Consider the following 26,003-nt stretch of genomic DNA (forward strand, 5'->3'; position numbering starts at 1 on the left):
CTATGGAGAGTCAGTCCTGAGCTGTTTGATTTTGCAGGCCATTGATCCTCAGCTCCAGTTTAGTCCATCTGTACAATCAATCAGCACACCTTGGAAAGGCTATGTTCATGTTACAAACCCCCTACAAATACCCACTCATTCAGAAAAAGTGATTTATGAGTTGTTCAGCCGTAATACAGTCTTCTAGAAGCATCAACATACTGTCAATTTAAACTGTAAGTTAGTGGTTTAATTGTGTTCTCAAAATTTTGGTCAAATGAATCAGTCTAGCTAACTTACAAATTTACAGATGCAGATCTAAGGGGGCGCATTGCAAGCAGGCAAACAATTACAGTAAATTATATCAGTTTGGTTTCCTAAACAGGTTTTCTGTGAGCATGCATGGATACTCTCTTGTGGGCAGAGTTTGAGCAGAATTATGAATAAGAACAGTACTGAACAGATAACTCCTCCGACTCTGTGTTTAAATCTATGGGCAAAGGTTGGATGGGGTAGACAGAACACTGTGCTTGGGGTAGTGTGACTGTGATAGAAGTGTTTGAGCTAAGTTGTATACAGTCAGCCAAGTAAATTGAGCGTGGGTTTGATAGAATAGATTAATAGAAGCCAAACACAATCTAGTCTACCACGTAACAGGGGAAGCATGCACTTTCAGTGCTATGTTTCCTTAATAGACAAATCCAACAGCTCATCAAGTGAGCCATGTATCGCATCACTACATGAGTCTCTGCTTGGTGAGCTTCTATTTTTGCCTGGACTTTAGCTGTAGGAGAATAATTTAAAAACAACCTATAGACAGTGAGTAAAATCAAATAATATCTTTCAAACAGTATGCAGATCTAGGGATGCATTTAAACTAATTATATTAACTTTAAAAGCAGATAAGACTGGCATTTTGTTCTCTGTCATAGATAAAAAAACACAGGCATTCATATATAACAGCAGGCATAAAATAGATTTTCTTAAGTTAGTGTTTGTAATTTCTTCCTCTGTTAAACATCAGGTCATAATTTCCACATTCAGGGCAGTTGCGGTTATTAGTAATGCTTAATATGAGACCTACACAACCCACACTGGTTGACCAGATTATACAGTTTGCTTGTACATTTTATAAATTTTCAGTATCAAAACAGGAATTCTATAGAGCCAAGGTCATATTTATCTTTCAAGATGTCTTGGGGACACGAGATTTATGTTGTTTTTCATACTAGCATCTATACCATTATCACCAACCATGTTATTTGATTGTAATCAGAAAGTTAAAATCAGACTGTACTATAAGAGCAAGTACCACAGTCTACAATTTTAAAGCTTGCAGAAAATTAAAATGTGGATGACTTGAACCACAGAGTCATATGACTCACCCAAACAGCACTAATCATCTCACCCCCTTTATAGTTCTACTGCTGGATACCTACAAGTGTCCAGAAGTGGCAAGAAAAAAAATATGTGAAAGTTGTATTTGGTTGTCATTTTGTATCACTTGTTCCCCTTAAACACAGGCCAAGTAGGGTGTTGTATAGTGATGGGAAAACAAAATATAAAATGATAGTGTGATCTAAGTTATATTAACTAGAAGGGCAAGGGCATCTGTCTGATGTATAAACATGAGAATGTCTTTGCTCATGATTTATTATGCAGTGACCTTTCGTGCTTGTCAGTCGTTTGATTTCTTAGCCTGAGAAAAGAGCTAAGCACCGAACAGTCAGATATGTTTTCCAGGTTCTTCACTACTTCTATAATTCCTTCTACTCCATCTGCTGACAAGACCATGGATGCATTGGATATGAATTTCTTTTGGTGATCTTTGTTGCTCAATGGATTCCTCCAGTGACCGTAGAAAGTGTTACATCTTTCTGTAAAGGTGGCTCCGTTTGTCATTGTTATACTGATCTCACAATAAAGTTTATCAAAATTGGGTTTGTTATCAGGTGGGTGTACAATCTCTGTTTTACCAAGCAACGCCTTTAATTCTGGCCTGGACAAATTGTGATCCGCAAAAGAATGGACACTCACATTGCCGTCTAGGAGGGCTGTACAGGCGTTAAATTGGAAGGAATGACGAGCTTCGTGTTCTGAAGATGGAAAGGGACGATTCACATATTTAACATCTGGGACTTTTAGCTGGATTTTCTGAATGTCATTGACTGGAAGGGAGTGACTGTCTCTAACAATGTGTTTCCGCACTGCACAAGCTGCATCTGTAGCCCAGTGTGTTCCAAGGTGAGCAGGAAAGCGTTTGACAGCAACATCTTGTTTTTCTAGCAGCCAGCTGTATGATTCTAGAGACGGCACAGCTTGCGGGTCATAGTCATGATAAAAAGCACCAAAACCAGACTCTAGATCCAGAATGTGCTTATTCCCTTGAAGCCCCAAGAATGCAAAGCAAGCAGCCTCAAGGCCATGTCTGCCTGCATTACCAATGTGAAGGGGTTTGGTTTGTGTGGCTGCATTTGCCAAAGGGGCACCTGAATATGATGCAGCTATAGCTAAAGCATCTCTGCACTGAGTTTGGTCAAGGCCTAAAAATTTTGATGAAGCTGCTGCACTTCCCATCGTACCAACCACAGAGGGAGGGTGAAACCTGTAGACAGAGAATTGCAAATTACACTCTGAGCAATCTACATATGGAAATAAATTCTACAACCATGTTGAAGTACATATTTAAAAAATACACCACTGTAAACTACCAAGAAGACCCTATTTTGCATAACTGCTGGCAAATTTTTCAGTCCCAGTTCTATCTTCTCTGGTTTGCACTGAAAATCTACATACCCTGGCAGAGTATATTCTGCGTTGAAATGTCAATCATTTATAAAATTATGATATGCAATATTTAAAAAAAAAAATAAAACAGCTGAAAATATCAAGAATTAAGCTTGGCATGCAAGAAAAGCAGAACTTTTGTAATCTTGTAGCTTGTATTTTTTTTAAAAAACACAGATGTTTCAGGGATAAACCTTTAAAGCAACCTATACTGCGCCCATTTTTGTGAAGAGGTTTGCTTTATAGCCCATACCCTCCCTGCTTAAAGAACATCTAAAGCAGGGATATGCAATTAGTGGACCTCCAGCTGTGGCAAAACTACAAGTCCCATCATGCCTCTGCCTCTGGGTTTCATGCTTCTGGCTGTCAGAGTCTCGCTATGCCTCATGAGACTTTTATGGGACTTTTAGTTCTGCAACAGCTGGAGGTCCACTAATTGCATATCTCTGATCTAAAGGCTCTTGTGTGGCAATCTATACAGGTCTCAAATGTAGTTACCTCTTTTGAGACAGCAAAAACCCATTTTCATTCAAGTCTTATACACTTATACTCAGACACTGCAGCCAACAGTGGGGAAGTTTTCAGCAACAGAGGCAGTGTACAGGGCTAGGTGTGGCTAGGTGCAGATTGCCAGGCTTTAGGCTTACTAATCAGTAGTGAAAATACTGAGAGCAACATCCCCTGCAACATCTTCACTGCACTCCACTGTTGGGACACAAGTGGGACAACACTGCTTTTAATTCAATAGCAGTGTAGTAGTGTCGTATCTGTCACTGGGAACTGCATGATGTGGACTTCACTGGCAGATTCAATTGGTATTTATGAGACTTTGCAGGGGGACTTTTAATGGAGGCATTAGCTCTACTTTGAACTTTCCTCCCACTGCGCTCCCTTTTGACCCCATTCACTCGCCAATGCCCCAATTAATAATCCTGTGTAATTTCTTGTCAGCTTCCGTCTAACTGGGCCTGGTTACACAGGGCTTATGACCCTCCCCTTCATGGCAATGCTTGGGCCTTGTGGTTTGCTCATCATGTATCAAGTGCTGCATCATGAGTGTGCAGTGGAGTGTGCTGGACTATCCAGCGAACCAGTTTTTTTGCCTTGAATCGGCAATGTTTGGGCTCTTTATAAAACTCTGAACTATCTTAGGAATCTGAATGCAATATTTCCCATGCACACGTTCCTGAAAGTGGCTGTTCAGTATTGTTGGGTTGCTGTAAGGACCACAGGCTGGAAACCATAGACAATCAAAGTGAAGAAATTTCATAAGCACACCAAGGATTCCTCAAAAAGGTCCAAAGCTTTAAATTCATCATCACAGACAAGGCAGGCAATTGACTTGCTGACGAAGGGGCCCTGCATGGTTCTGAAACGTTTCTGTATGCTTACCATGTGACCACTTTTAGGGAATCCTTGGTGTGCTGATGATATTTCTGCACTTTGATTATCTTAGGAATCTGACACAGCTGGCAGCTATTTTCTTGTTTTAGAAATGTAATGCACTCCTTATTGATTGTTTCTTTCATATACTGCACAGGCATAAAGCCTTCAGAGTCTCTTTACACCATAACACAGTTAACGCAACTGAACGCATGACAAAATATGTCCTGCATGATTTTCTTTAATGTAAGACATTGCAAAACAAAGAGCTTATGCATCTGTGTGGTGCGCTTGAACGAAGATTCATTTGAGTGCATTGTAGACGTGCATTGGTTTGCAATTGAATTTGCATTGAAATGCACATCTATGGTGCACTACCAAGCGTTGTGGCATTGATCATTTTTAAATTGGTAGTGACGTGTTTTAATGCATGTTATGGTGTAAACCATCTACAAAACTGCCAAGGTTGTAACTTCTAAATTACTTGTGAACTGTATTATTTTCAGTTTTACACAATATCATACCTTTTTGGAATATTGCTGGCTTCATTTGAGAAATGCATGAGTCGTCCTTGTACCTCAATACCAACATTGAATGCCAAGAGAAAGTCTAATCCAGATTTCTTGTGATGTGTTGATAATGATTCTGAAAGGGCAACCAGGGAAGGAAGTACGGCTCCAGAGGGATGTGTGGCAGGATGCCAAGTGTCATCAAAGTCCATTGAGTGAACCTATAATAAAATGTACATGTAACCATACAGTAAAAAAAAAAAGTCAAATGTTTATGGTCATACCATTTTTTTGTGCCAAAACAAGTAAGTTCTGCATACGGCACCTCTTGACAGTGCTCCTGTACTCAGGGCACCGCTGTGACAACTCTCTGACTTAACAAGAGAGAAAACACCGTTCCAGGTCAGCCAACCACATACTTCCACAATAGCACTAAACAAGTGCCGGCCCAGCTCACAGCTGATGATGTTTTGCGCTACACTAGCACTTACTTAAAGCAGACTGCTATAAGTAAGCGCTAGTGTTGCGTGAAACATGTCAGCAGGTCACCCTGCTCCTCCGATGCTGTTTCCTTGCTTCTTTTACCCTGTTTGGCTATTTTATAAATAAAGATGGTTTCTACAGTAGTGCGGACGTTCCGGACATCCTTTTTTCTTCAGCTCGCTGACTTGCTGCTGCCACACAAACACAGAAGCTGGCAGAAGAAGCCTTCCACTACTGGCTTGCTTTTGCCTGCTCTGCATTAGATGATGTCATTAGTAATGGAATACTTCGTCTGCCAGCATCTGTATTTACAAGTGGCAGGGGCCTCTCCATTCAATTCGGATTCGGACCCCTCCCTGCGCCATTGGACATCAGAGGAGGTGGTAGGGAATTTGCCCTGCGACAGTGGCTCCTCCTGCAGCCCTTGACCCCCAGCCAGCAGCCAGAGTCTTCAACTCTATGGAGCTGTACCTGACAAAATGGTTTGCTTTGCTATACATGTGCAGATATAGCTTTTGAACAAAGAAGTAGACCAAAGAATAACCGTATAGGCCTGAAAAATGGGATTTGCTTACTCCGCAAATTCTGGCCATACTGTAACTGGGTAGACAGTTGAGCTAGGGAGATGTGGCATATTTAATCCATTACTTCTATGAGAATTTGAGTGCAAGGAGAAAAAGAACTACAGTACATTAAACAACACGAAGGTGAAGATTGCCTAAATAGTGGTCATCTATATTCCTTTTTAAAAAATGACTACTTTACAATGAGTAATATCTCACCCATCCATACTTTCTTTGCAGCTTTTATACTGCACATGTAATGCAAGAGTCTGGTGTAAAATAAAAACCTACTTATTTCTCCTCAGAAATCTTTTTTATGAAGCATAAGTAAATATTCAGATCAACCAACTCATTACAGCTGTCAGGTTTACAATACAGTCTCTTTTCACAAGCAAAAGCTATTGTAAACTATGCAGAAAACCTATACGTCGTTATGTATTATTGCCACGCTTTACTTCTGCAAAATGATGACTGCCAATCTAACATTGATCCAAGATAATTGTATACAAGAATCGTTGTAAAAGTTTCTTACCGCAATGCCATTGACAAAAGAAGCATAGAGAGGAGGGAGTCGGAGATCTGGCTGGCCCCAAACTGTGCTTGAGATGTCTGTGCTATAAATCTGAAAATCAATCAATAAAATAGGTGACAGAGTAAGCAAAGAAAAGGTAAAATGAGACCAAATATTTCTAGAAAACTGTTATTATTGAATCCAAAATGATAGATAAGTGTTAAAAAACCCATTTTATCATGATTACTTGGAAAGTAAATTACAGCTGACAACTGGGAACAATTGCTATTTAGAGACATAACTTCAATGGAGTAGGTATTTCATGCTATTCTTTTCCGAAGTTTAGTACATTTTAAAAATCTGTCTACAGCAAAGAATAAATAGAACACATATTATACAGGTTTTCTTTATTATTTTATAATTTTGACTACTTTTATAGCTTTGAAGTAAATGAGGTCCTGCTTGCCTATTAAGGTGGACTCTACCTAAGTTATGAAACTTGCATTAGACTGTGCTTGCTATAAGCAGTGCTGAATTTGGGGCTTTCCCTCTCATATAAAGATGTTTTTCTTTTTTAAAGCTTTCTTTGAAGAGTCCCATTATTACAATAGAGTGTTGGATCATTTCATCCCACATACATCTGGTTAAATGTGACAATTCAGGCTGTTCAGTGGAAAGGTAAATGTTCTCATCACACAGGCAAAACAGAAGCTCTTGCACTATACAAAATCTGAACCGATATAAGTCAGCCATGAAACACCAATACCTGAGCATACAAAAATATTACATATATATATATATATATATATATATATATATATATATATATATATATATATATATGTAATACATACATACATACATACACACATATACATACTGTATCTATATTCGCGTTACAAATAGGTGCTCAATTAACCAAACTTTATATATTGTGCACAGTGAAATGAAAAAATAGTAATAGCTAGCAGATCCAATATGAACCTAAACTACAATAAAAAATAAAACTCTAGAGTAAAAAATTATTAATAACCACCATCACTGCTTCTCCTTTAATATTGATAACAAATCTTATAAGTCACATCTACATCTAAATCACAGATCAAGATAATAGATATGAGGTTGCGCTGTGATTACAATACTCCCATATACCAATTAACCAAAATGTATAATACACATTAAATCATAGAAATGCTTTAAATCAAATAACGTGTCCATCAAATAGCATAGAGTCCAAACAGCACACATAAAATGTGCAGTAAAATTACTCACCAAAATTCTTCTTCAGTCCACCACGTGAGAAAGTGCTCAAACCTTTCTTTTCCCCACATCCAATCTCACTCACCAGAATGTATTGCCTCTCATACCTAAATGATCGGCAAAAACAGTGCATGTGAGGTCATCTCTATACCGTGCTATGGCTTTTCCAGGTGTGGTCCCTAGCTTTTCAGTTGTGATTGTAAGAAAATATTGATTAAACTACCACATGTTGTGTGCTTCAAGAATCACTCTGACCCTTTTGTGGATTTTCTCATGTGGGGACTGAAGAAGAATTTTGAGGAATAATTTTACTGCATTTTTCACGGGTGCTGTTTGGACTTTTCTGCTATTCGATGGACACTTTATTTGTGTGATTTAAAACATTTCTATGATGAATGTGTATTATAAATTTTGGTTAATTGGTATATGGGGGTATTGTAATCACACCTAGGGATGGTCGAACGGTTCGGCCCGAGCATAAGTTCGGGCCGAACTTTCGCTGTTCGGATGTTCGACGAACAGCCAAACAAACGGGTCATTCCATCGTTTGTTCACCCCCCCCCCGAACCAACCACAATACATTGCAGCACTGAACAGTGCAATGCGAGCCCTGATTGGCTGAAGCAGTGAAAGCTTCAGCCAATCAGGGCACAGAGCACTGTCAGAGTCATGATTGGACACTGTCATCATGACTTTATCCAATCATGGCTCATTCCCACCCCACAGAATAAAAGTATTCTATCAATGGCAGCCATTTTCAGTGTGATTTCGGCGTGGAGAGAGATAGAACAGGGCTCTGTTCAGTGCTATTAGTTAGTGTGCTATACTGTGCTATTTTGCTTCAATTGTCAGTGTAGAATATTAGTTTAATGTAAGTCTAGGGATAGTGTGAGTGTAGTGAGGAGGACCATCATTCAGCTTTGCATAGTGTGCAGCTAGAGTAGGGAAAGCTCAGATAGTTGCACTGTAGTGTAGTGAGACCGTGTCATTCATACATACATTAGTGTAGAGTAGGGACAGCTCAGATAGTTTCAGTGTAGTGTAGTGAGACCGTGTCAGTAATCTTTACATTAGTGTATAGCTAGAGTAGGGACAGTTCAGATAGCGTCAGTGTAGTGGCGGCTGAACACCGTCTATTTGATTGTGTTACTGCCAGTTTAACGCCATTTACCTCTGTGTGAGTTACTGCCAGCTTAACGCCATATAGTTTTGTGTGCGTTACTGCCAGTTTAACGCCATATAGTTCTGTGTGCATTACCGCTAGTTTAACGCCATATAGTTCTGTGTGAGTTACTGCCAGTTTAACGCCATATAGTTCTGTGCGTCACTGTACGTTTGGCGCATTATATTGCAGTATATTATAGTGTATACGTGGAGTGTGTCTGTGTAGTTTGAGTACTCAAATTAAAGTGCACTAAACACCTCTTTACATTACATAGCACTGCCCCCTCTCTCCCAATTATGTCTGGGAGGACAAGAAGAGGCAGACGTTCCCTTGGCACTGTAAGGGGGCCAGCAACAAATGTGTCCACAGGCAAAGGTGGACGTGGTGGTCAGTCCTCAGGCAGGGCATCATTTCCTCTGTTAAGTGAGTTTTCCCATGCTATCCAGCCATAGCATGTAGAGGAGGTGGTGGACTGACTTACTAAACCTTCCTCATCCTCTGTCATGCAAGCAGGGACAAGTGTGCGGTCCCCTGCAGTTGCCAGAGTGGATAAACCGGCCTTCTTGTGCACATCTATTCCTGCCATAGCCCCAACATCAGCCATTGAGGAGTCAGCTGAGTTATTTGACCACAGCATCAACCACTTGCTCCTTGATGATGCCCAGCCATTACTGGATTCAGATGTTGGTTCTGAGGTTGAGGATGACAGGAACATGAGCCTAGAGAGAGGGAGGAACACTGGTAGACAAATTGGCATTCATGTTCCCCAAGCCGCAGCGTATTGCCAAGTGGCCAGGTTGTCAGTGGTAATGATGAAGATGGAGGAGATGGAGATGATGATGATGATGATGATGATGAGGTCACTGATGCAACTTGGGTACCAGATAGAGCAGAGGAGGAAACTGAAGGTGAGGCGGCACAACCCCATGGAGGCCGACATCAAGAAAGAGTAGAGAGCAGCCACCCTATTCCATCACATTCTGCAGCTGTTATTTCCCGGCCCACTCCCCAAAGCTCACCTGTCTGGGCTTTTTTCAGCACATCTGCAGCAGATCGCACTGTTGCTATCTGCAAACTGTGTCTCAGGTACATCAAACGTGGCAAAAACACCAACCATATGCATATCATTGCAATTTTTTTGCCTTCATCAAGAGTACCTCTTTAAGGTTACGGTGGGAAGGCGCCATCGACACCCAAAGACCAATTTTTACGCACACCAGAATGTATCCAAAAAATCTTTAATCTTGTTCCCAGTGCACTACATTGTGGCCTCGTCATACACACTCGCTCCCCAGCTGTTGCTGAGCAAAATAAATGCAGCTTACAGGGAAAATGTCATTTTTTTGGCTTTATAAATGCAATTATTGCTGCAGCAAATCTGAGACATGGTACAGATCTTCCACTTTACAGGTAGACTAAGGGGACCCCCCAGGCACTATATTGGAAGGAATTTTACATTTTTAGGCTTTCACTTTAAAAATAAAAAAAAATCACTGCTTATTTAAAAATGAAGTTTTTCACAAACTTTTTTTTTCATTGATAAATGTCCCCCAGGGCAGAACCCAGACCCCTATAATCATTGTATGCCCAATTACTTGCATATAAGCCTTCAAAATGGGCACTTTTGATTTTTGACGTTTGGGTCCCATTGACTTTAATGGGGTTCGATATTCGGGTCCGAACTTTCGCGGTGTGCAGAAGTTCTGGTGCGAGCCAAACAGTGGACTGTGATCCCTAATCACAGCACTACCTCATATTTATTATCTTGATGTGTGATTTAGATATAGATATGATTTATGAGATTGATAAATCAGCCATGGGCTTATTATTTTTATTGGGAATGCAAAGTTGCTTAAGGCCGGGTTCACACCTATGCGAATTAGATGGGAGTTTCCCCGCATCTAATTCGCATAGCAGGGGAATGTGGCTGGCTCCCTATGGAGCCGGTTCACATATCTCTGTTGCGGCTGCGGAGCACACTGCACAGAAACGCTGTGCGTCTTTGACTCCGTTTCAGGGCCGAATTCAGGCATAGATTCGGCCCTGATTCGTTCCTGTGCGATCGGCAGCGGGTTCCAGTGTGAACCGAGGCTTAAACAGGTTTTCCTTATTTATTGTTGTCAAAAATAACAAAAATAAATAAATAAATACGAATTTTAAGCTGGTATTGTGGTTCAGGACACTATGCGCAACATATTACCTCCTATTAGCACACAAAGTGCAAATTTAATAAAAAAAAAAAACAATTAATAAAGTGCAATAACCAACAGCAACCAGAGTTCACCTGTCACTGGTTTAAAACTAAATAAATTCAGAAATGTCAGCAATTATCTTGTAGGTTTATCTAATTTGCATTTCTACAGGTCTTGTAAGGTTGATCATTGAAGGAATTCCACACGGAAATAGCACTACATGCACACATTATGTTTGTTTATAAAGACCTAGACATCTCACTTGTATAAAAGGACCTCTGCACAGGTAAAATACTTACCCTGCTGTACTGCAATGCCTTGTGAAAAACTTCTGTTGTAGTTCCAATCAATCCAACACCCAAAGTGTCTAAAATCATTCTCTTGCTTCTCTGAATGACTTGTTCTGTCAGGTTATTTACAGTTAGGCCATGGATCATGCCAGCAAAACTCCCTGTTATGGTCTGAAAATGCACACAAATCAACATATTAACAAAATGCACATTTTCATATCGTAGCCGCTTACGTAGTCAAAATGAAGATCAGAAGAAAACTTTATGTAAAAAATTTTTATAAATAGGTTTTTATCCACATATACTGTACAGTGGAATCAAATATAGGACTAGCTTACATTTTAGCTTACATGTGGCCAATCAAGACTGTATACAAAGTTCTAATACTAAATATCTGTTCCAACTTCTAACATTTGTAGTAGCACTAAAGAAAATAATTTGATGCCTTGGGGATTCCTTTAGTCCAACCTAAAGCTGGGCATACATGGATAGAAAATAGTTTGAAGAAAAACTTTAGTTTTTGATAAAAACCTGTGGAACGACTGTGTATTTACGCCATCATTGCATTGAATTGTTTCCCACATATTATTGATCATTAAAGACATAAATGGTACATTTTTTGTAGATCAATGATCAATGCACATACACTGTACGTTTTTTCTAGCTATTTACGATTGATTTCCCTACTAATGTTTAGAAAATCGTTTGATTATGCAACAAAAGTCCGACATGACAAATCTTTCTTTTGGCATAAAACTTCATATTTCGTGAATCGAAATGCCCCGCTAACGTATCTAAAGTCGAACGATCAGGCCTATCAAACGCTTTTTCGAACGATTTTCTATCCATGTATGGGCAGCTTAAGTTTAATTAGCCATAAAAATGATATTACTGCAAACAATAGCTACCATTGGCCCCACTATCTTATCTTTAGTTTTCTAGTGAAAAATACTGTTATATTAGAGTTGCTGAAAAGACATTCAAAGTCGTTATTATGGGTTCTATTTATCAATGTTTTCACCCAAAATTCACACAATATTCACCCATGATTCACACATCTTTTTCACATAGGATTCTGAATCTGAAAATCAGGTGAACATTGAGTGCAAGTTGTGTGGATCTTGGGTGATGAAGAAAAATATATATATAACAAATGTAATAATGTAGGGATGCACTGGGCATCAAAACTCTGCATTGAAGATTTAATGGCTAGGATATTTGTTTTATTATTTTAGAAGATTGGAATCACTTTGTCTGCAAAAGATTATTTTTGGCCCCCGAATCACCCTCTCCCCCCACTGTATTTTTTCTTCTATTACGCACTCTAACTTCTATAAAAACTATAGTCATTGCAAACCCATATATACAGTATATGTAAAGTAAATTTACTCAAACTCAAAACTACTACATGTAGTCAAATTCTAAAAAAACATTTTTCCCAAACTGATAAAATTGTTTTATCAGAACAAATTAAAACTTAGGTTAGTCAGGTTAAAATAATAAACTTGTGTACTTAAGCAAATAATCAATGAAAAAAAAAAAATTAGAAATATTTAGTAATAGTTAAGACATTTGTTCTTTTCATACTTTGCAGCAATGATAATCCAGCACAGTACCTTGGTTGCAAACATCCTTCTTCATACAATCAGTCACAGCAGTGTGGTTCAATTCCTGTTCTCATTTCTTCAAACACCGTCGTTTTATAGTGTGTAGCAGCTCTAAACAAACTCCCCTTACTTCATTTTCTTCCTCTTTTTATGGTTGGGTTTTCCAGTTTACATAATTTTCAACATCCCAGTCAGCCTTATACAGTCAGAAAAAAAAATCCACGACGCAGGTCAAACCTTCAACATGTATGCACATTGCACATGTAATAAAAGAGACAGACAGACAGATAGATAGATAAATAACATAAACAGTTCTACAAGTTCTGATATTCTAACGGGTTTTCTTTGTGTTATCAAATTAAGTGTGATTGTACACAGTACCAGCTGGGAAAATCAGTGATAAATCAAAGGTCAAAGTATTTGTAAACCAAAATATTTAAAGTGTTTGTTACCCTAAGAAAAAAAAAAAAAGATCCCGCTCCTTTAAAGCATGTTATACAGCGCAGTGCTTGTGTAATTTGGCCCCCTGTATCACTGTATCACCTGAAATACCTGGCTGATCCTGCCCTCCCCCCTGTAAATTGACCACGGTTTATCATGGCTTCTGAGCCCTGACACCGTGGTCAGTTTACCTGCCTCCATCATCCGCTGCTATCTGCAGCTCTCCTGTGTCTCCCTCTGTCCTCTTCCCCCCTCCTCCTGTGTCAATGCCCGCCCCCTCCCCTCCTGCTTCTGAAATAACTTTTAATGTCTCATATAATCCTGTGTGTTTCCTAATGATATTTTCTCCTGACTCTGTGTTTTATTAAAAAAAAAATGCCTGTTTTCAAAGCGCCGCTTGGCACTTTATGACCAGCCGGCTCTCTCCTCCTCTCCTCCCGCTGACGTCAGCAGGGGAATCTTGGCCCCACTCACTGCAGCTGTCAGACAGGGAGAGGAGAGAGCGCCAAGCGGCGTTTTGAAAACAGGTATAAATGGCATTTTTTTTATAAAACACAGAGACAGGAGAAAATATCATTAGGAGATAAAGAGAATTGTATGAAGTTATCAGTGTGGGTTAACAACCACTTTTAGGCCACTTTCACACTGAGTCGTTTTACAGGCGTTTTTGCGCTAAAAATAGCACCTGAAAAGCACCTGTAAACTGCCTCTTCTGCAGTCCTAGTGTGAAAGCCCGAGTGCTTTCACTCTGGGGCGGTGCGCTTGCAGGACAGGAAAAAAAGTCCTGCAAGCAGCATCTTTGGGGCGGTTTAGGAGCAGTGAATACAGGGCTCCCAAAACGCCCCTGCCAGCGCTGCAAAAGCGCATCGACAGCGGCACTTTGCGGGCGCTTTTAACCCTTTTTGGGCCGCTAGCAGGGGTTAAAAGCGTGACGTTATGATGATGGTAAAGCGCCAATAAAACTAGCGGTACTTTCCCGTCAATGCGACCTAAATCTCATATAAGCTTTAAACCCTCTTTAAACTGAAAGTAAACTTCCATCTCTGAATTGTACCTATAAGTAAGCCTATAATAAGGCTTACCTATAGGTAGTGTAAATATCTCCTAAACGTGCACCGTTTAGGAGATATTTACTGTACATGCTGCCAGTGACATCACTGGTGCATGCGCTCTGAAGGAACAGCCACCAGTGCCACGTGGGAGTGACGTTATCACAGCTCCGGACAGTCACAGAGCCAGAATCCACGAACCCAGAGGCAAGATGGGTGAAGATGGGAGCACCCAGGGCTGAAACTGGCCTGCCCCGGGCATTGCATTGAGGGGGGCGCCGCCGCTGACAAGAGTAGTGACAGTGGTATCACTTCTCCTGTCAACTCTGAGGAGGAGAGAACCAGAGGCAGCGAGTGCTGTGTTCTCTCTCCCACTCTTCTTCCAGCTTCTGTCCCTGCCCACCCGCCTATCAGATTTGTTCCACGGAGCTCAGGAAGTGCTCCAAAACCCCCTCAGTTCTATGCTAGAGGTGGTGAGTGGCTAAAAGACACAAAAACCAACCAGGGGAAGCATCAGTACAACTCCCCTGCCTGTCAAAGTACGGAGCAGGAGAAGCCAGAAGCTCCTAGTGCACCCCTCCCTCCTGCCAGGGCAGCGCTGCGCTCCTGTACCGGCTGCAGAACAAGGAAATTCAAGCAAACAATACTGATATTTGGGGGACTTGGTGTGTGACTTCCCAATACAGGAGGAGGGAGCTCAGCTGAGGATTCCTTCCCCTCAGCCAGGGTCGGGACAAAGAAGGGGGAAGGGGCACACTAGGAGCTTCTGGCTTCACCTGCTCCGTACTGTGACATGCAGGAGAGTTGTACTGATGCTGATGCCTTTTCACTTTTAGGGCTTCTTTACATATGTGGTGGGAAAGGGGGGGGGGGGAGTGTAAAAACATGTGGCTAAGCCATGTTAGTACTGCCCCCCAACTACTCCTCTTAAAGTGATTGTAAAGGAAATTTAAAGTGGTTCCAAAGGTTCAGATTTTTTTAAACAAAAATAACAAACATGTTATACTATACTTACCTGCTCTGTGTAGTGGTTTTGCACAAAGCAGCCCCGATCCTCCTCTTCTCAGGTGCCCCACCGGCACTCCTGGCTCCTCCCCTTCATCGGGTGCCCCCACGGAGAGCTGCTTTTCATGGGGGCACCCGTGCAGGGTTGCTCCCGAGTCCTGCTGCTGCGTCCATTGACACAGACAGTGGGACTCAGCCCCGCCCCCCATGTCACTGGATTTGATTGACAGCAGCGGGACCCAATGGCTCCTACTGCCATCAATCTATCCAATGAGGACAGAGACAGAGGCTGGAGCTCCTGGGCTCATGCACATCGCTGGAACAATCGGGCTCTGGTAAGGAAAATGGTGGGTCTGGGGGGCAGTTGCAGCACAGATGGTTTTTCACCCCAATGCACAGAATGCATTAAGGTGAAAAACCTTTAGACTTTACAACCTCTTTCAAAATAAATAAATAACAAACATGTCTATACTTACCTACTATGTTTAATGGAATTGCACAGAGCGGCCGCAAACCTCCTCTATTCAGGTCCCCCGCCAACACGCCTGGCCCCTCCCCTCTGTCCAGTTCCCCCATGGGGGCACTTGTGCATGTTTGCACCCGAGCCCCACTGCTGTGTCCATTGACACAGACAACGGGACTCCGCCCTGCCCCCCGCTCCGTTATCACTGGCTTTGATTGACCTACTTTTTGGAGGCGGGAGCACCGAACTGATTCTTTGCCCCGGATGAAAGAATATCCAGCTTCGCCACTGGGAGCACCTGCAGCTCTGACATCTCGCCGCTCAAAGGGCTTCATTTTAAGGTAAGTTTAACATAATGTGCTAGTATGCGATGCATTCCATACTAGTACTAGTAATACTCTGTCTGAATCCCGCTCTCTCTAAATCTCTCCCTCTCTAAATCTAAGAACGTCGCACACCACCCCCTTTCTTATCTTCTGTATAAAATAGAATGTAATAATACACTTTTTCAGAACGGATACTTATTTATAGTGATTGCATCCTGTGAATCGGTTCCTGCATATGCATAGTTAACTTTTATTCTCAGTGTCTCAACCAGAAATATCCATACCAACTATATTGCAGTTTACCTGTCCTTAGATTAGGTGTCTGCATTTGTTTTCTTTTTTGAAATAATTTTTTTTTACTGTATTTTAATATGGTGACCCTGCAAATACATGGTCACATGGTGACCCTGCAAATAATACACATTCTGTCCTTTGGCAGCTACACTTACTTGGAAAAAATCTCTTCAAAAGAAGAGGATTTCAGATCCATTCACGTAAATCTTCCATTATCATATTGCCCGGCCTCTGGCCCAATGATAGTATTTGTAGCTATTCAAAGAATCCATAACCTTTGGTAATTTGACCACCATCACTGGCCTTTCCTGCCTCCAGTTGTACACAAATACCAGATATGTATCCTCCCCTAACCATTAACACTGGGCATTTTTTCCCTCCCCAACTACAGACATTCATTCTCATTGAGCAAAGACACCTCAAGCTGGTCAAGCACTATGTATAATGTGGCACTATGACACATACTGCTGACCAGTATATGTGCAAAAGTCTGTGCTACAGGGATAGCAATCTTCTTGGCAGCCTAATCGTCAAGGGGCCCAAGTGGCCAAATCTTCCACCTTGAACAACCCAAAATGAATCATTGTAGGTATCCACCCACTCAAACCACCAATGTGTGCACTGGAGCCTTATTGCCATCTTCGATTCAGGGAAAACCAGGGCTATAAACAAACATGAGGCAGTAATGCACCAACCTAGTGCATTTCTGTATTTATTGAATACAAAATATATACCAAAATACTAGAGCTGCATGATTAATTGCTCTCACAGCTGAAAAAAAAAAATCCAGGCAGCCTGCCAAGTTTTATCACAACATCACAGATAAGTATAAACAAAGTAACATTTCTTCTTAGATCAAAGGAATGAACTTCTGCCTGTAGATGAGGGAAGTTTAACCACTTAAAGACTAAACCTTTTTCTGGCACTTGCAACTTACAAGTTAAAATCAATATTTATTGCTAGAAAATTACTCAGAACCCCCAAACATTATATATATTTATTTAGCAGAGACCCTAGAGAATAAAATGGTGGTTTTTGCAATATTTTATGTCACACTTTATTTGCGCAGCGACCTTTCAAACATAGTTTGTTTTTTTTTTAAATACACTAATGAATTTAAAAAAAAACTAAACAGTAAAGGTAGCCCAATTTTTTTGTATAATGTGAAAGATGATGTTATGCCGCGAGATTTGTGATAGAAGTGTGATCTTTATTCTGAGCAAAAAAATCGTGATTCTCATTTTAGCCAAAATCGTGCAGCTCTACAAAATACTCACAAAAGGAGAAATAACACAGGCGTAACATATACCAATTACCCTCAGACGCATCACCATCAGATAGGATACAGCTGATGCTTTTTGAGGGACAAGTCCTCAGAGCTCTGAGGAAGAGGAACTTGTCCCTTGAAACGTATCAGCTGCACCCTATCAAAAGGTTATACATCAGGTGGTGATTGGTCTACGTTACGTCTGCGTTATTTCTCCTTTTGTAAGTATTATGGTATATATTTTGTATTCAAAAAATATTTATACAGTAATGCGCTAGTTTGGTGCGCCTTTTTCTTATGTTTGTTTACATACTGCTGTCCATTGCACTCTATACATGTGTTTTACATAACGAAGTGCTTATAACTGTGCATTACATACTCCTTAAGTAATTTACAGCTGTTTAGCCACTTGCCGACTGCGCTATAGCCGGATGGCGGCTATAGAGCAGTCGTCCAGTTCTCTATTGACGTCTTCCATAATCATGCCCCCCACACACACACACACACCCTCTGTGACACCCATCTGGTGTGCCCTGTGATCGCTGTGTCCTTAGGACACAGCTGATCACAGATGGGGTAAATGGCTATTCACAGTGGTCCTTTAACATGTGATCAGCTGTGTCCAATAACAGCTGATCACAATGTAAACACACTTGCCAGTTACTGGCATTCCTTTCTTCATGCGCTGTCACAGCATGAGGAGAGGAGAGCCGGCAACCAGCAAGTTTGAAAGGGGACATCTACACTGATAATCAGGGCACTTATCATCAGTGTCCTGATTATCAGTGCAGCCCCAATCAGTGCTGTGTATCAGTGCCAACCAGTGCCGCCAATCAGTGCCGCCTATTAGTGCCGCCGTCATTGCCCATCAGTGCACCCTCATTAGCACACATCTGTGAAGGAAAAAATTACCTGTTTGCAGAATTTTAGAAAGAAAAATTTTTTTTTTTTTGGTCTTATTATGGTTGTTTAGCAAAAACTAAACTCAGTGGTAATTAAATACCACCAAAAGAAAGCTCTATTTACGTGGGGAAAAAAATGATAAAAATTTCATATGAGTACAGTGTTGCATGATCACGCAATTGTCATTCAAAGTGTGACAGTGCTTAAAGCTGAAAATTGGTCTGGGCAAGAAGGGGGTAAAAGTGGCCACATACTTTATACAGTGATCAGTGCTATAAAAAAAGAACTAATTACTGTATAAATGACACTGGCAGGGAAGGGGTTAACACTAAGGGGTGATCAAGGGGTTAAGTGTGTCCTAGGGAGGTGTTTCTAACTGTGGGGGGGATGGGACTGACTGGGAGTACAGAGAGATCGCTGTTCCCAATCACTAGGAACAGACGATTACACTGTACTCCCCTGACAGAAGAGCGATCTGCTTTGTTTACACTGGCAGATCCCCGTTCTGCCTCTCTGTGAGCGATCGCAGGTGGCCAGCGGACATCACAGCACCCTGCACATGCTCACTGTATCTATTACACGAAGTGCCGTACCGGTACAGCGATTCGCGCAATAGAGCAGCCCTGACGCAGTGCAACTGCGGCGGCTGGTCGGCAAGTGGTTAAGGTAAGCTCAAACAAAATGTTAGCTCTAGAGTCTGTTTCATTTTTAAATATAATCGTTTAGGTTAATGTGTATCTGTGAAACTTGCACTCGTGGTACAGTAGTTAAGGAGAAATTTTCAGGTTGTCCCTCTTTCTCAACTTCCAATGATGGGATGTATGCAAGTGTGCCCTAGACTTTAGCTGAACTGAATACTTATTAATGCAGAACTGCTGTCATCTTTAAGAGGACCACTTTGCAAAGCTTGTCTATGGAGTGTCTCCGGTGCAGGGTGGAGCAGAACAGAATTAAAACATATAAATTCTTCTGACCATGTCCCTTGCCTCTGTCTCCCCTCTCCCCCTGCGCAATGGATTCTTTCTTTCCTCTTTTTTGCTTGTTCTATCTCTTATATTTTTTTATTATTTTTGTTTTCATGTATTTCTGTTTGGAAATTGAAATCCGATATTGCAGTTACCAATGTATGTGATTCAGTTTTCCCATATTTACTGATGCTTTATATACATTTAATGTGTGTGATCATTTTTCAAATGTGGATAACATGTATATGCAGGGTATTGTGGGGAGTGGTGTCCGTTGTAATTATATAGACAGCACCTTCGGTCCCCTCCCCCTCACAAATTCGCCTTGCCGTCACTGTTTTTGTATTCCCTTTCCTGACTGTTCCTCCCTTCCCCACCGGGGCCCCGGCTCCTCGTTCGCCGCTGCTTCCGGGCCGGGGGTGATCTCTTTTTGTAACTTCCCAACAAGGGGGGGGAGGGGCAGGCCTATCCAGGCGGCTCCTCCCCCCTATCCCCCATTGGACGTTCGAGCGGGTACCGAGCGCCATGTCGGGGATCCTCCCCCTCTTGCCGGCGGCGTTCCGGAACACTCTTGGATGCTCCCCGTCATTGCGCATGCGCGGGGCCCCGTGCGTGCGACGTGACGTGGGCGCATTGCGAGATTTCGGCGAGAGTGACGTCCGTTCGGAGCCTATGGCTTTTCCGGAACGCCGGGGAGGCCACACTCGGCTGCTTGGATGGCGGCCATTCCTCCTGCCACGGATCGATCGGGGATTGCATACACCTGTGGTGAATTAGAGTAAGACATACACGCCCCAATTAGTAACATATATAGAGCGGTAGTAACAATACACATCTAGTCTCTTCCTGCCTGGTGGACTTGAAGCACCTGTCACAATGTAAGTACATTATCTAGCGATGTGCCATTGCACCATTCTTTTGCCCAATATAACTATTTATGTGGAAATCATCTTATTTCCACATTGATTTTCAATTATTAATCATTATTATTTTTATGATGACATTATTATTTGTTTTTATACTTTAGACTGGTCGACTCGCATTGGATATTAATCCTGCTGAGTTTGACTAAGCTTGCGACCAATTCCGGGTTGGCTGACAGGCAACAGTCCAGTTACACGAGGCAATATGGTGCAGTCACATGCGCTACCTAACACTTTTTGAGGTACAAAGTTCGGGAATCACAGTTTGTTTCTTTTCACCCCAAACCTCCCCCTTTTCTGGGTCTACTTCACTCTCCTTGAGCACTTCCTATCCTTCACATTGTCATCCCTCACACATTTTGACCCATCTTTTCACTCCTACACATATATATTGTTTGGTTTGTTCACCTTTCACTCCCCCCCCCTTCCCTTCACTCCCTCACTCCCCCCCCTCCCCCCCCCCCCCTTTTTCACCTCATTATTATCACATATGGCATAGACTGAGTGTTCTGTAATACCTATGATACAACTCTTTGAATGATCCTTACTAATTTATCCTATACACTAACATGGCTAAATTCCTTGTTTGTATTGTACGCATGATATAATTGGAGGCTTTAGTCCCCCAGTGGCCTTTTTTTGCCCACAACAAATTTGGTTAATCTGTTATATATGTAATGGGCGCTGATTTAGTTTACTCTCTGATTTCATCGCAGGTGTGTTTTGTCTTTCGGCCGTTCTGCCTGGCGGGCAGTGTACGAGAGTGTGACCTCTCGCAAGTTACGTCATTGTTTTCACTGCCCTGGTCTGAGTTGCTGTGGTGGTAGAGGTGCATGGGACTCTGCCCTGGGGAGGAGAGGAAGATAGCTTTTTAAGGGATCTCCATGTGGGAGGCTTTTCTCCTTTCCCGCTGGACATACATTGTTGGGTAATTATACCATATTGTATACTGTATGGTAAATACAACTTTTTGCCATATATAATGGGATTCATAGATGTATGTCAACTTTATTTGTATATATTTTCCAGCAGACAGACCTTCTGAAGAAGACCCTCAGTGTATGGGTTGAAACGCGTCAGGTTCAATGTTCATGATATCAAGTTTTGTTATGAATATGTGTCTGCCAATGTATGTTTAGCCAATTTTTAGTGTTAAGGTACTTCCCACTGGAGCTCATTGTTTTAATTTTCATATCATGCTACTTTTATACAAATAAATTTGTTATACTTTTCATACATTTTTTGACTCAATTTGTCATTGTGCTGCCTAAAAACCCCATCTTGGGGGAATCCGTTCCTTTTGTTCGTATAAGTATACTTGCTAATCCTCTCTTCTTTTAGGTTATGCTTGGCCTAATAAATTCCTTGAAATACCACAAGGTGTGTCGGTAAGTGCTGGATGAGTGGGGTGTGCCAACAGAGAAATCACAAAACAATTCAGCTGCTTCTCTGGGGGTAGTGATACACAACCATGATGTAAAGAAGTGTCAGGATTCCTTATTTCCATGCTTGTTCCAAGTCAGTGACTCAGAAAGCGTTAAGTCCAGTGCATGACAAGCAGGCAGCTGGCCTGCTCAAAAGGAGAAGTCCACAATTATCGCCCATGTTTGTCTTGTAACACCATCGATACAACTAAACATAACTAAAACTGTCTTTGTTTGCCAAATCAAATAACAGATAATTATCTTAATGTTTTGTGTCTCCAGAAAAGGGACATGTATTTATGGCTCACAAAGCAGCATATCACTATTATTCAACATTTAGATCTCTGTAGAGTGGCCTTCCCCAGAGCTGCTGATAAGTGTTATACTTTTAGAACCTTTTCTAAAAACACCATAGTAAATTGTAAACTCTTCCACCTTCTGTATTTCCAAAAAATGATTGGAATGAGTTGGAAAAGAATATCACCATCATTTTTAAATACAGCGTGGTTATTTCATCAACCTTTGCCATTGTTTTGTTTTGACATTAATAAGATTTTTCTTTAGCTCAAACAATATTCCTAGCAGTATACCTCCAAACCAAGTAAATAAAATGTGAATATTATATTGTATGCTGGTCATCACGATTTTTACCCTTTTTTAACCGCTTGCTGACCGGCTCACGCCGATATACGTCGGCAGAAGGGCACGTACAGGTGGATTAACTTACCTGTACGTTGCCCCTTTAAGAAGCGGTTTTTGATGTCCGCGGGGATACCCCCCATTGTCTCACGGAGAGGAAGAACAGGGAAATGTTATTGTAAACAAGCATTTCCCTGTTCTGCCTAGTGACAGGACACTGATCACTGCTCCCTGTAATTGGGAGCGGTGAACAGTGTAGTGACACACATAGCCAAGCCCCCCCACAGTTAGAATCACTCCCTAGGACACACTTAACCCCTACAGCGCCACCTAGTGGTTAACCCCTTCACTGCCAGTGACATTTTTACAGTAATCAATGCAATTTTTTAGCATTGATCGCTGTATTAATGCCAGTGGTCCCAAAAATGTGTCAAAATTGTCCGATGTATCCGCCATAATGTCGCAGTCATGATAAAAATCACTGATCGCTGCTATTACTAGTAAAAAAAAAATTATCAATAAAAATGCCATAAAACTATCTCCTATTTTGTAGACGCTATAACTTTTGTGCAAACCAATCAAACGCTTATTGTGATTTTTTTCTAACAAACATATGTAGAAGAATATGTATCGGCCTAAACTGAGGAAAAAAAAATTGGGGGGGGGGATATTTATTATGGCAAAAAGTAAAAAATATGCGTTTTTTTCAAAGTTGTCGCTTATAGCGCAAAAAATAAAAACCGCAGAGGTGATCAAATACCACCAAATAAAAGCTCTATTTGGGGGAAAAAAGGACGCCAATTTTGTTTGGGTGCCACGTCGCACGACTGCGCAATTGTCAGTTAAAGCGTTGCAGTGCCGAATCGCAAAAAGTGCGTCTTTGGGCAGCCAAATGGTCCGGGGCTTAAGTGGTTAAGAAAAAATAGAAGCTAGGCTTCATCTGACATTTTCACTAAACCCAAGTAGTAATGTATGATCCATCATTATCTTTATGTGGCAAATCTTAATTTCCATGCATCCTCTTTTTTCTTTAAGTGAAGTCAAACCTTGAAGTATAGATTTAATTTACTGATTCTTTAACGCTTTCCTGTGTACACTTATAGGTCCATATTTGGTTGACAGGTCACTAGATGTAATCTTTTAAACACAAATACAAATCGTTTTGCAATACCCGTACCCGTCATGTTTGACCATTTTCCTAGGTCAGGAGATAGACAAATATACAGTAAAACTTCCAGTTTCCCAAGCCATTTACTGCATATTGCCACATCTCACATTTCACAGTCAGTTGTGTAAGGGGACTTTCACAACTTTTTTTACTCATTTCTAGGTACCAAAAGGACTGACATTAACAGAAATGAACATACACTTTATAAATATAATCTTAAAGAGGGAGTCCCAGGAAAAAAAAAAATTTAAAAGTCAGCAGCTACAAATACTGCAGCTGCTGACTTTTAAAATAAAGACACTCACCTGTCCCAGGGTCCAGCGATGTCGGCACCCAAGACCGAATCGTCCCTCGGTCCTCGGGTGCTGCCGCCGCCATTCTCTGTAAGGGAATCAGGAAGTGAAGCGCTGCGGCTTCACTTCCCGGTTCCCTAATGCGCATGAGCGAGTCGCGCTGCGCTTCCTAACTGGTCCCTGCTGTCTCTGGGACCCGTGTGTGTTCCAGCAGACAGCGCGGTGGTGACGGGAAGAGGCATAGACTCCCGTGGGAGTCTATGCCGGAAGTGGGTGTAAATACCTGTCTTAGACAGGTATCTGCACCCCCCTCCCCCCTCCCCCCTGAAAGGTGCCAAATGTGACACCGGAGGGGGGGAGGGTTCCGAAAAGCGGAGGTTCGATTGTTGTGTGAACCTCTGCTTTAAAGATGATTTTACCTATTTGTATGATGTAGCGCACCCCTACCCTGCACACCCTGCCAGGCACACCAAGTTTTCCCAGGCACTCCAGAGACAAAGAACAGTCCGTGACTTTGTTTTTGTGGTTTATTGTTGGTTATTAACTTGGATCTTGGATGGGAAATTATGAGATGCCCGCTTGACTTCAGCAACAACACTTTAACAACATCTTTAGGGACATCATCCTATACACAGTCTACTCTATATATACAGTCTATTTACAGAATCCTTGACACTCCTCCTGCACTGGCTACTGGTCCCAGCACCACCTCTTCAGGCCCTGCCAATCCACCTGGCTGCAGCTGCCCCTTTCATTAGCCCTCCAGTCTAGCCTTCCTCCACAGTCCTCCAGACGGTCCCTCACCAGCCCACCCGGCTGATCTCCCAGGGAGGGAAAGCAGACTTGGCACAATGCTGTCTTCAGGGAGAACTAGCTACGTATGGTAGTCTCCCCCTTCCCCCCCTTGTAAGTCCCCCAGTAGCGCTGCCATACTCACACTGTCCTCCACTTGCTCCCGTGCCTCCAGGAAGGACTTCCTACATGTGTTGTGGCAGGATCCTTCCAGCACCCGAGCCCAGGGTCACACCCACCATTCCCAGACTAGGAGGAACCCCAGAGGGCCACCGACAGACTCCACAGCACTACATCTCCATTTTCCACCAGACTGCTCCTGCTGGCATAGCCCATGCCTATAAATGAGGTGAACCTTGTCCCCTGCCAGCACTGTGGATTGGCTGAGACCTTCATATATACTCCAAACAGCTCCTCCTAACTTCCACCCACTAGCTCTAGAAGTGTCTACAATCTTCTAGACCGGGGGGAGGCACCAAAGGAGCTGTCAGGATGAGTCATCCAACCCTGGCTCACTGAACCCTGACCCAGATTCACAGTTCAGACTTAGCCCTGGGCTAAACTACATTTTCCTACACTAACATACCTACACTACAAACCTACATTACCAACTAGCAAACATTAGAGGGTGCTACACTGGCATTGAGGTTCAAAAGCAAACAACCAACATGTTGTCATTGTTTTAATTTCATTCAGTACAGGCATATATACCATTATTCTTAATAATCCATTCCGTTTAAGCATTTTTAGCAACAGACTAATTGTTATAGGGGATGCAAAATGACCATTCTCTAGCAATGGAGTCAGTTTACTGGAAGACTGCTACCATTTCCACAGCAAAAACAGAAGCTTGCTAAACAGAAAATTGGGACTTGTGTGGTATCTGGGGGAAATATTATTTTGAAATTCTTCCAATAGATCTGTCATCTATACTGGACTTGGCTGGCCATCCTGTAGGTATACAGCGATGATTATACCTTAGCAAAATGAGCTGCTTACCAAAACATGCTTGACAGTTGACAAGTTATATTAGTACATGCTTATTTAAACTGCTGCTGTCCCACGGCAAAGACTTATGCTGCGTACACACGAACGGAAATTCGGCCAGCAAAAGACCGATGAGAGCTTTTGATCGGAAAATGCAACCATGTGTATGCTCCATCGGAAAAGACTGAGAGCATGTTCTCAATTTTTCCGACGGAAAAAGTTTCTATCGGAAATTTCGTTCGTGTGTATGCAATTCTGACGCGCAAAAAACCACGCATGCTCAGAATCAAGTACGAGCCGGAGCCACTCAGTCTGGTAAAATGACTGTTCGTAAT

The 26,003-nt window shown here is 41.8% G+C and overlaps 1 protein-coding gene across 2 annotated transcripts; it reads right to left on the minus strand.

Annotated features, from left to right (window-relative positions):
• Window positions 1-740: 740 nt before the first annotated feature.
• On the minus strand, window positions 741-24,991 carry ACOD1 (aconitate decarboxylase 1). Of its 2 annotated transcripts, XM_073614271.1 has the most exons (6): window positions 24,827-24,991; window positions 12,739-12,925; window positions 11,132-11,293; window positions 6,237-6,326; window positions 4,674-4,879; window positions 741-2,584 (listed from the first exon to the last, which is right to left on the minus strand). In XM_073614271.1, the coding sequence occupies exons 2-6, from the start codon at window positions 12,751-12,753 to the stop codon at window positions 1,624-1,626; spliced, it is 1,434 nt and encodes a 477-aa protein (XP_073470372.1). In that variant the 5' UTR covers window positions 12,754-12,925; window positions 24,827-24,991; the 3' UTR covers window positions 741-1,623. The 2 variants fall into 2 exon arrangements, with proteins under 2 accessions (XP_073470372.1, XP_073470373.1); XM_073614272.1 differs by lacking the exons at window positions 12,739-12,925; window positions 24,827-24,991 and adding an exon at window positions 7,488-7,582 and having other exon boundaries at window positions 11,132-11,268.
• Window positions 24,992-26,003: the final 1,012 nt, after the last annotated feature.

The sequence above is a fragment of the Aquarana catesbeiana genome, linkage group LG02 (assembly GCF_042186555.1).
Source record: "Aquarana catesbeiana isolate 2022-GZ linkage group LG02, ASM4218655v1, whole genome shotgun sequence".
NCBI lineage: Eukaryota > Metazoa > Chordata > Amphibia > Anura > Ranidae > Aquarana > Aquarana catesbeiana.

Coding starts and splice junctions, on each gene's coding strand:
- ACOD1 (XM_073614271.1), bottom strand. Junction 6,327..11,131: donor AGGCATTGCAGTACAGCAGG/GTAAGTATTTTA, acceptor ATTGATTTTCAG/ATTTATAGCACAGACATCTC. Junction 2,585..4,673: donor GCCAGCAATATTCCAAAAAG/GTATGATATTGT, acceptor CTCTGTCTACAG/GTTTCACCCTCCCTCTGTGG.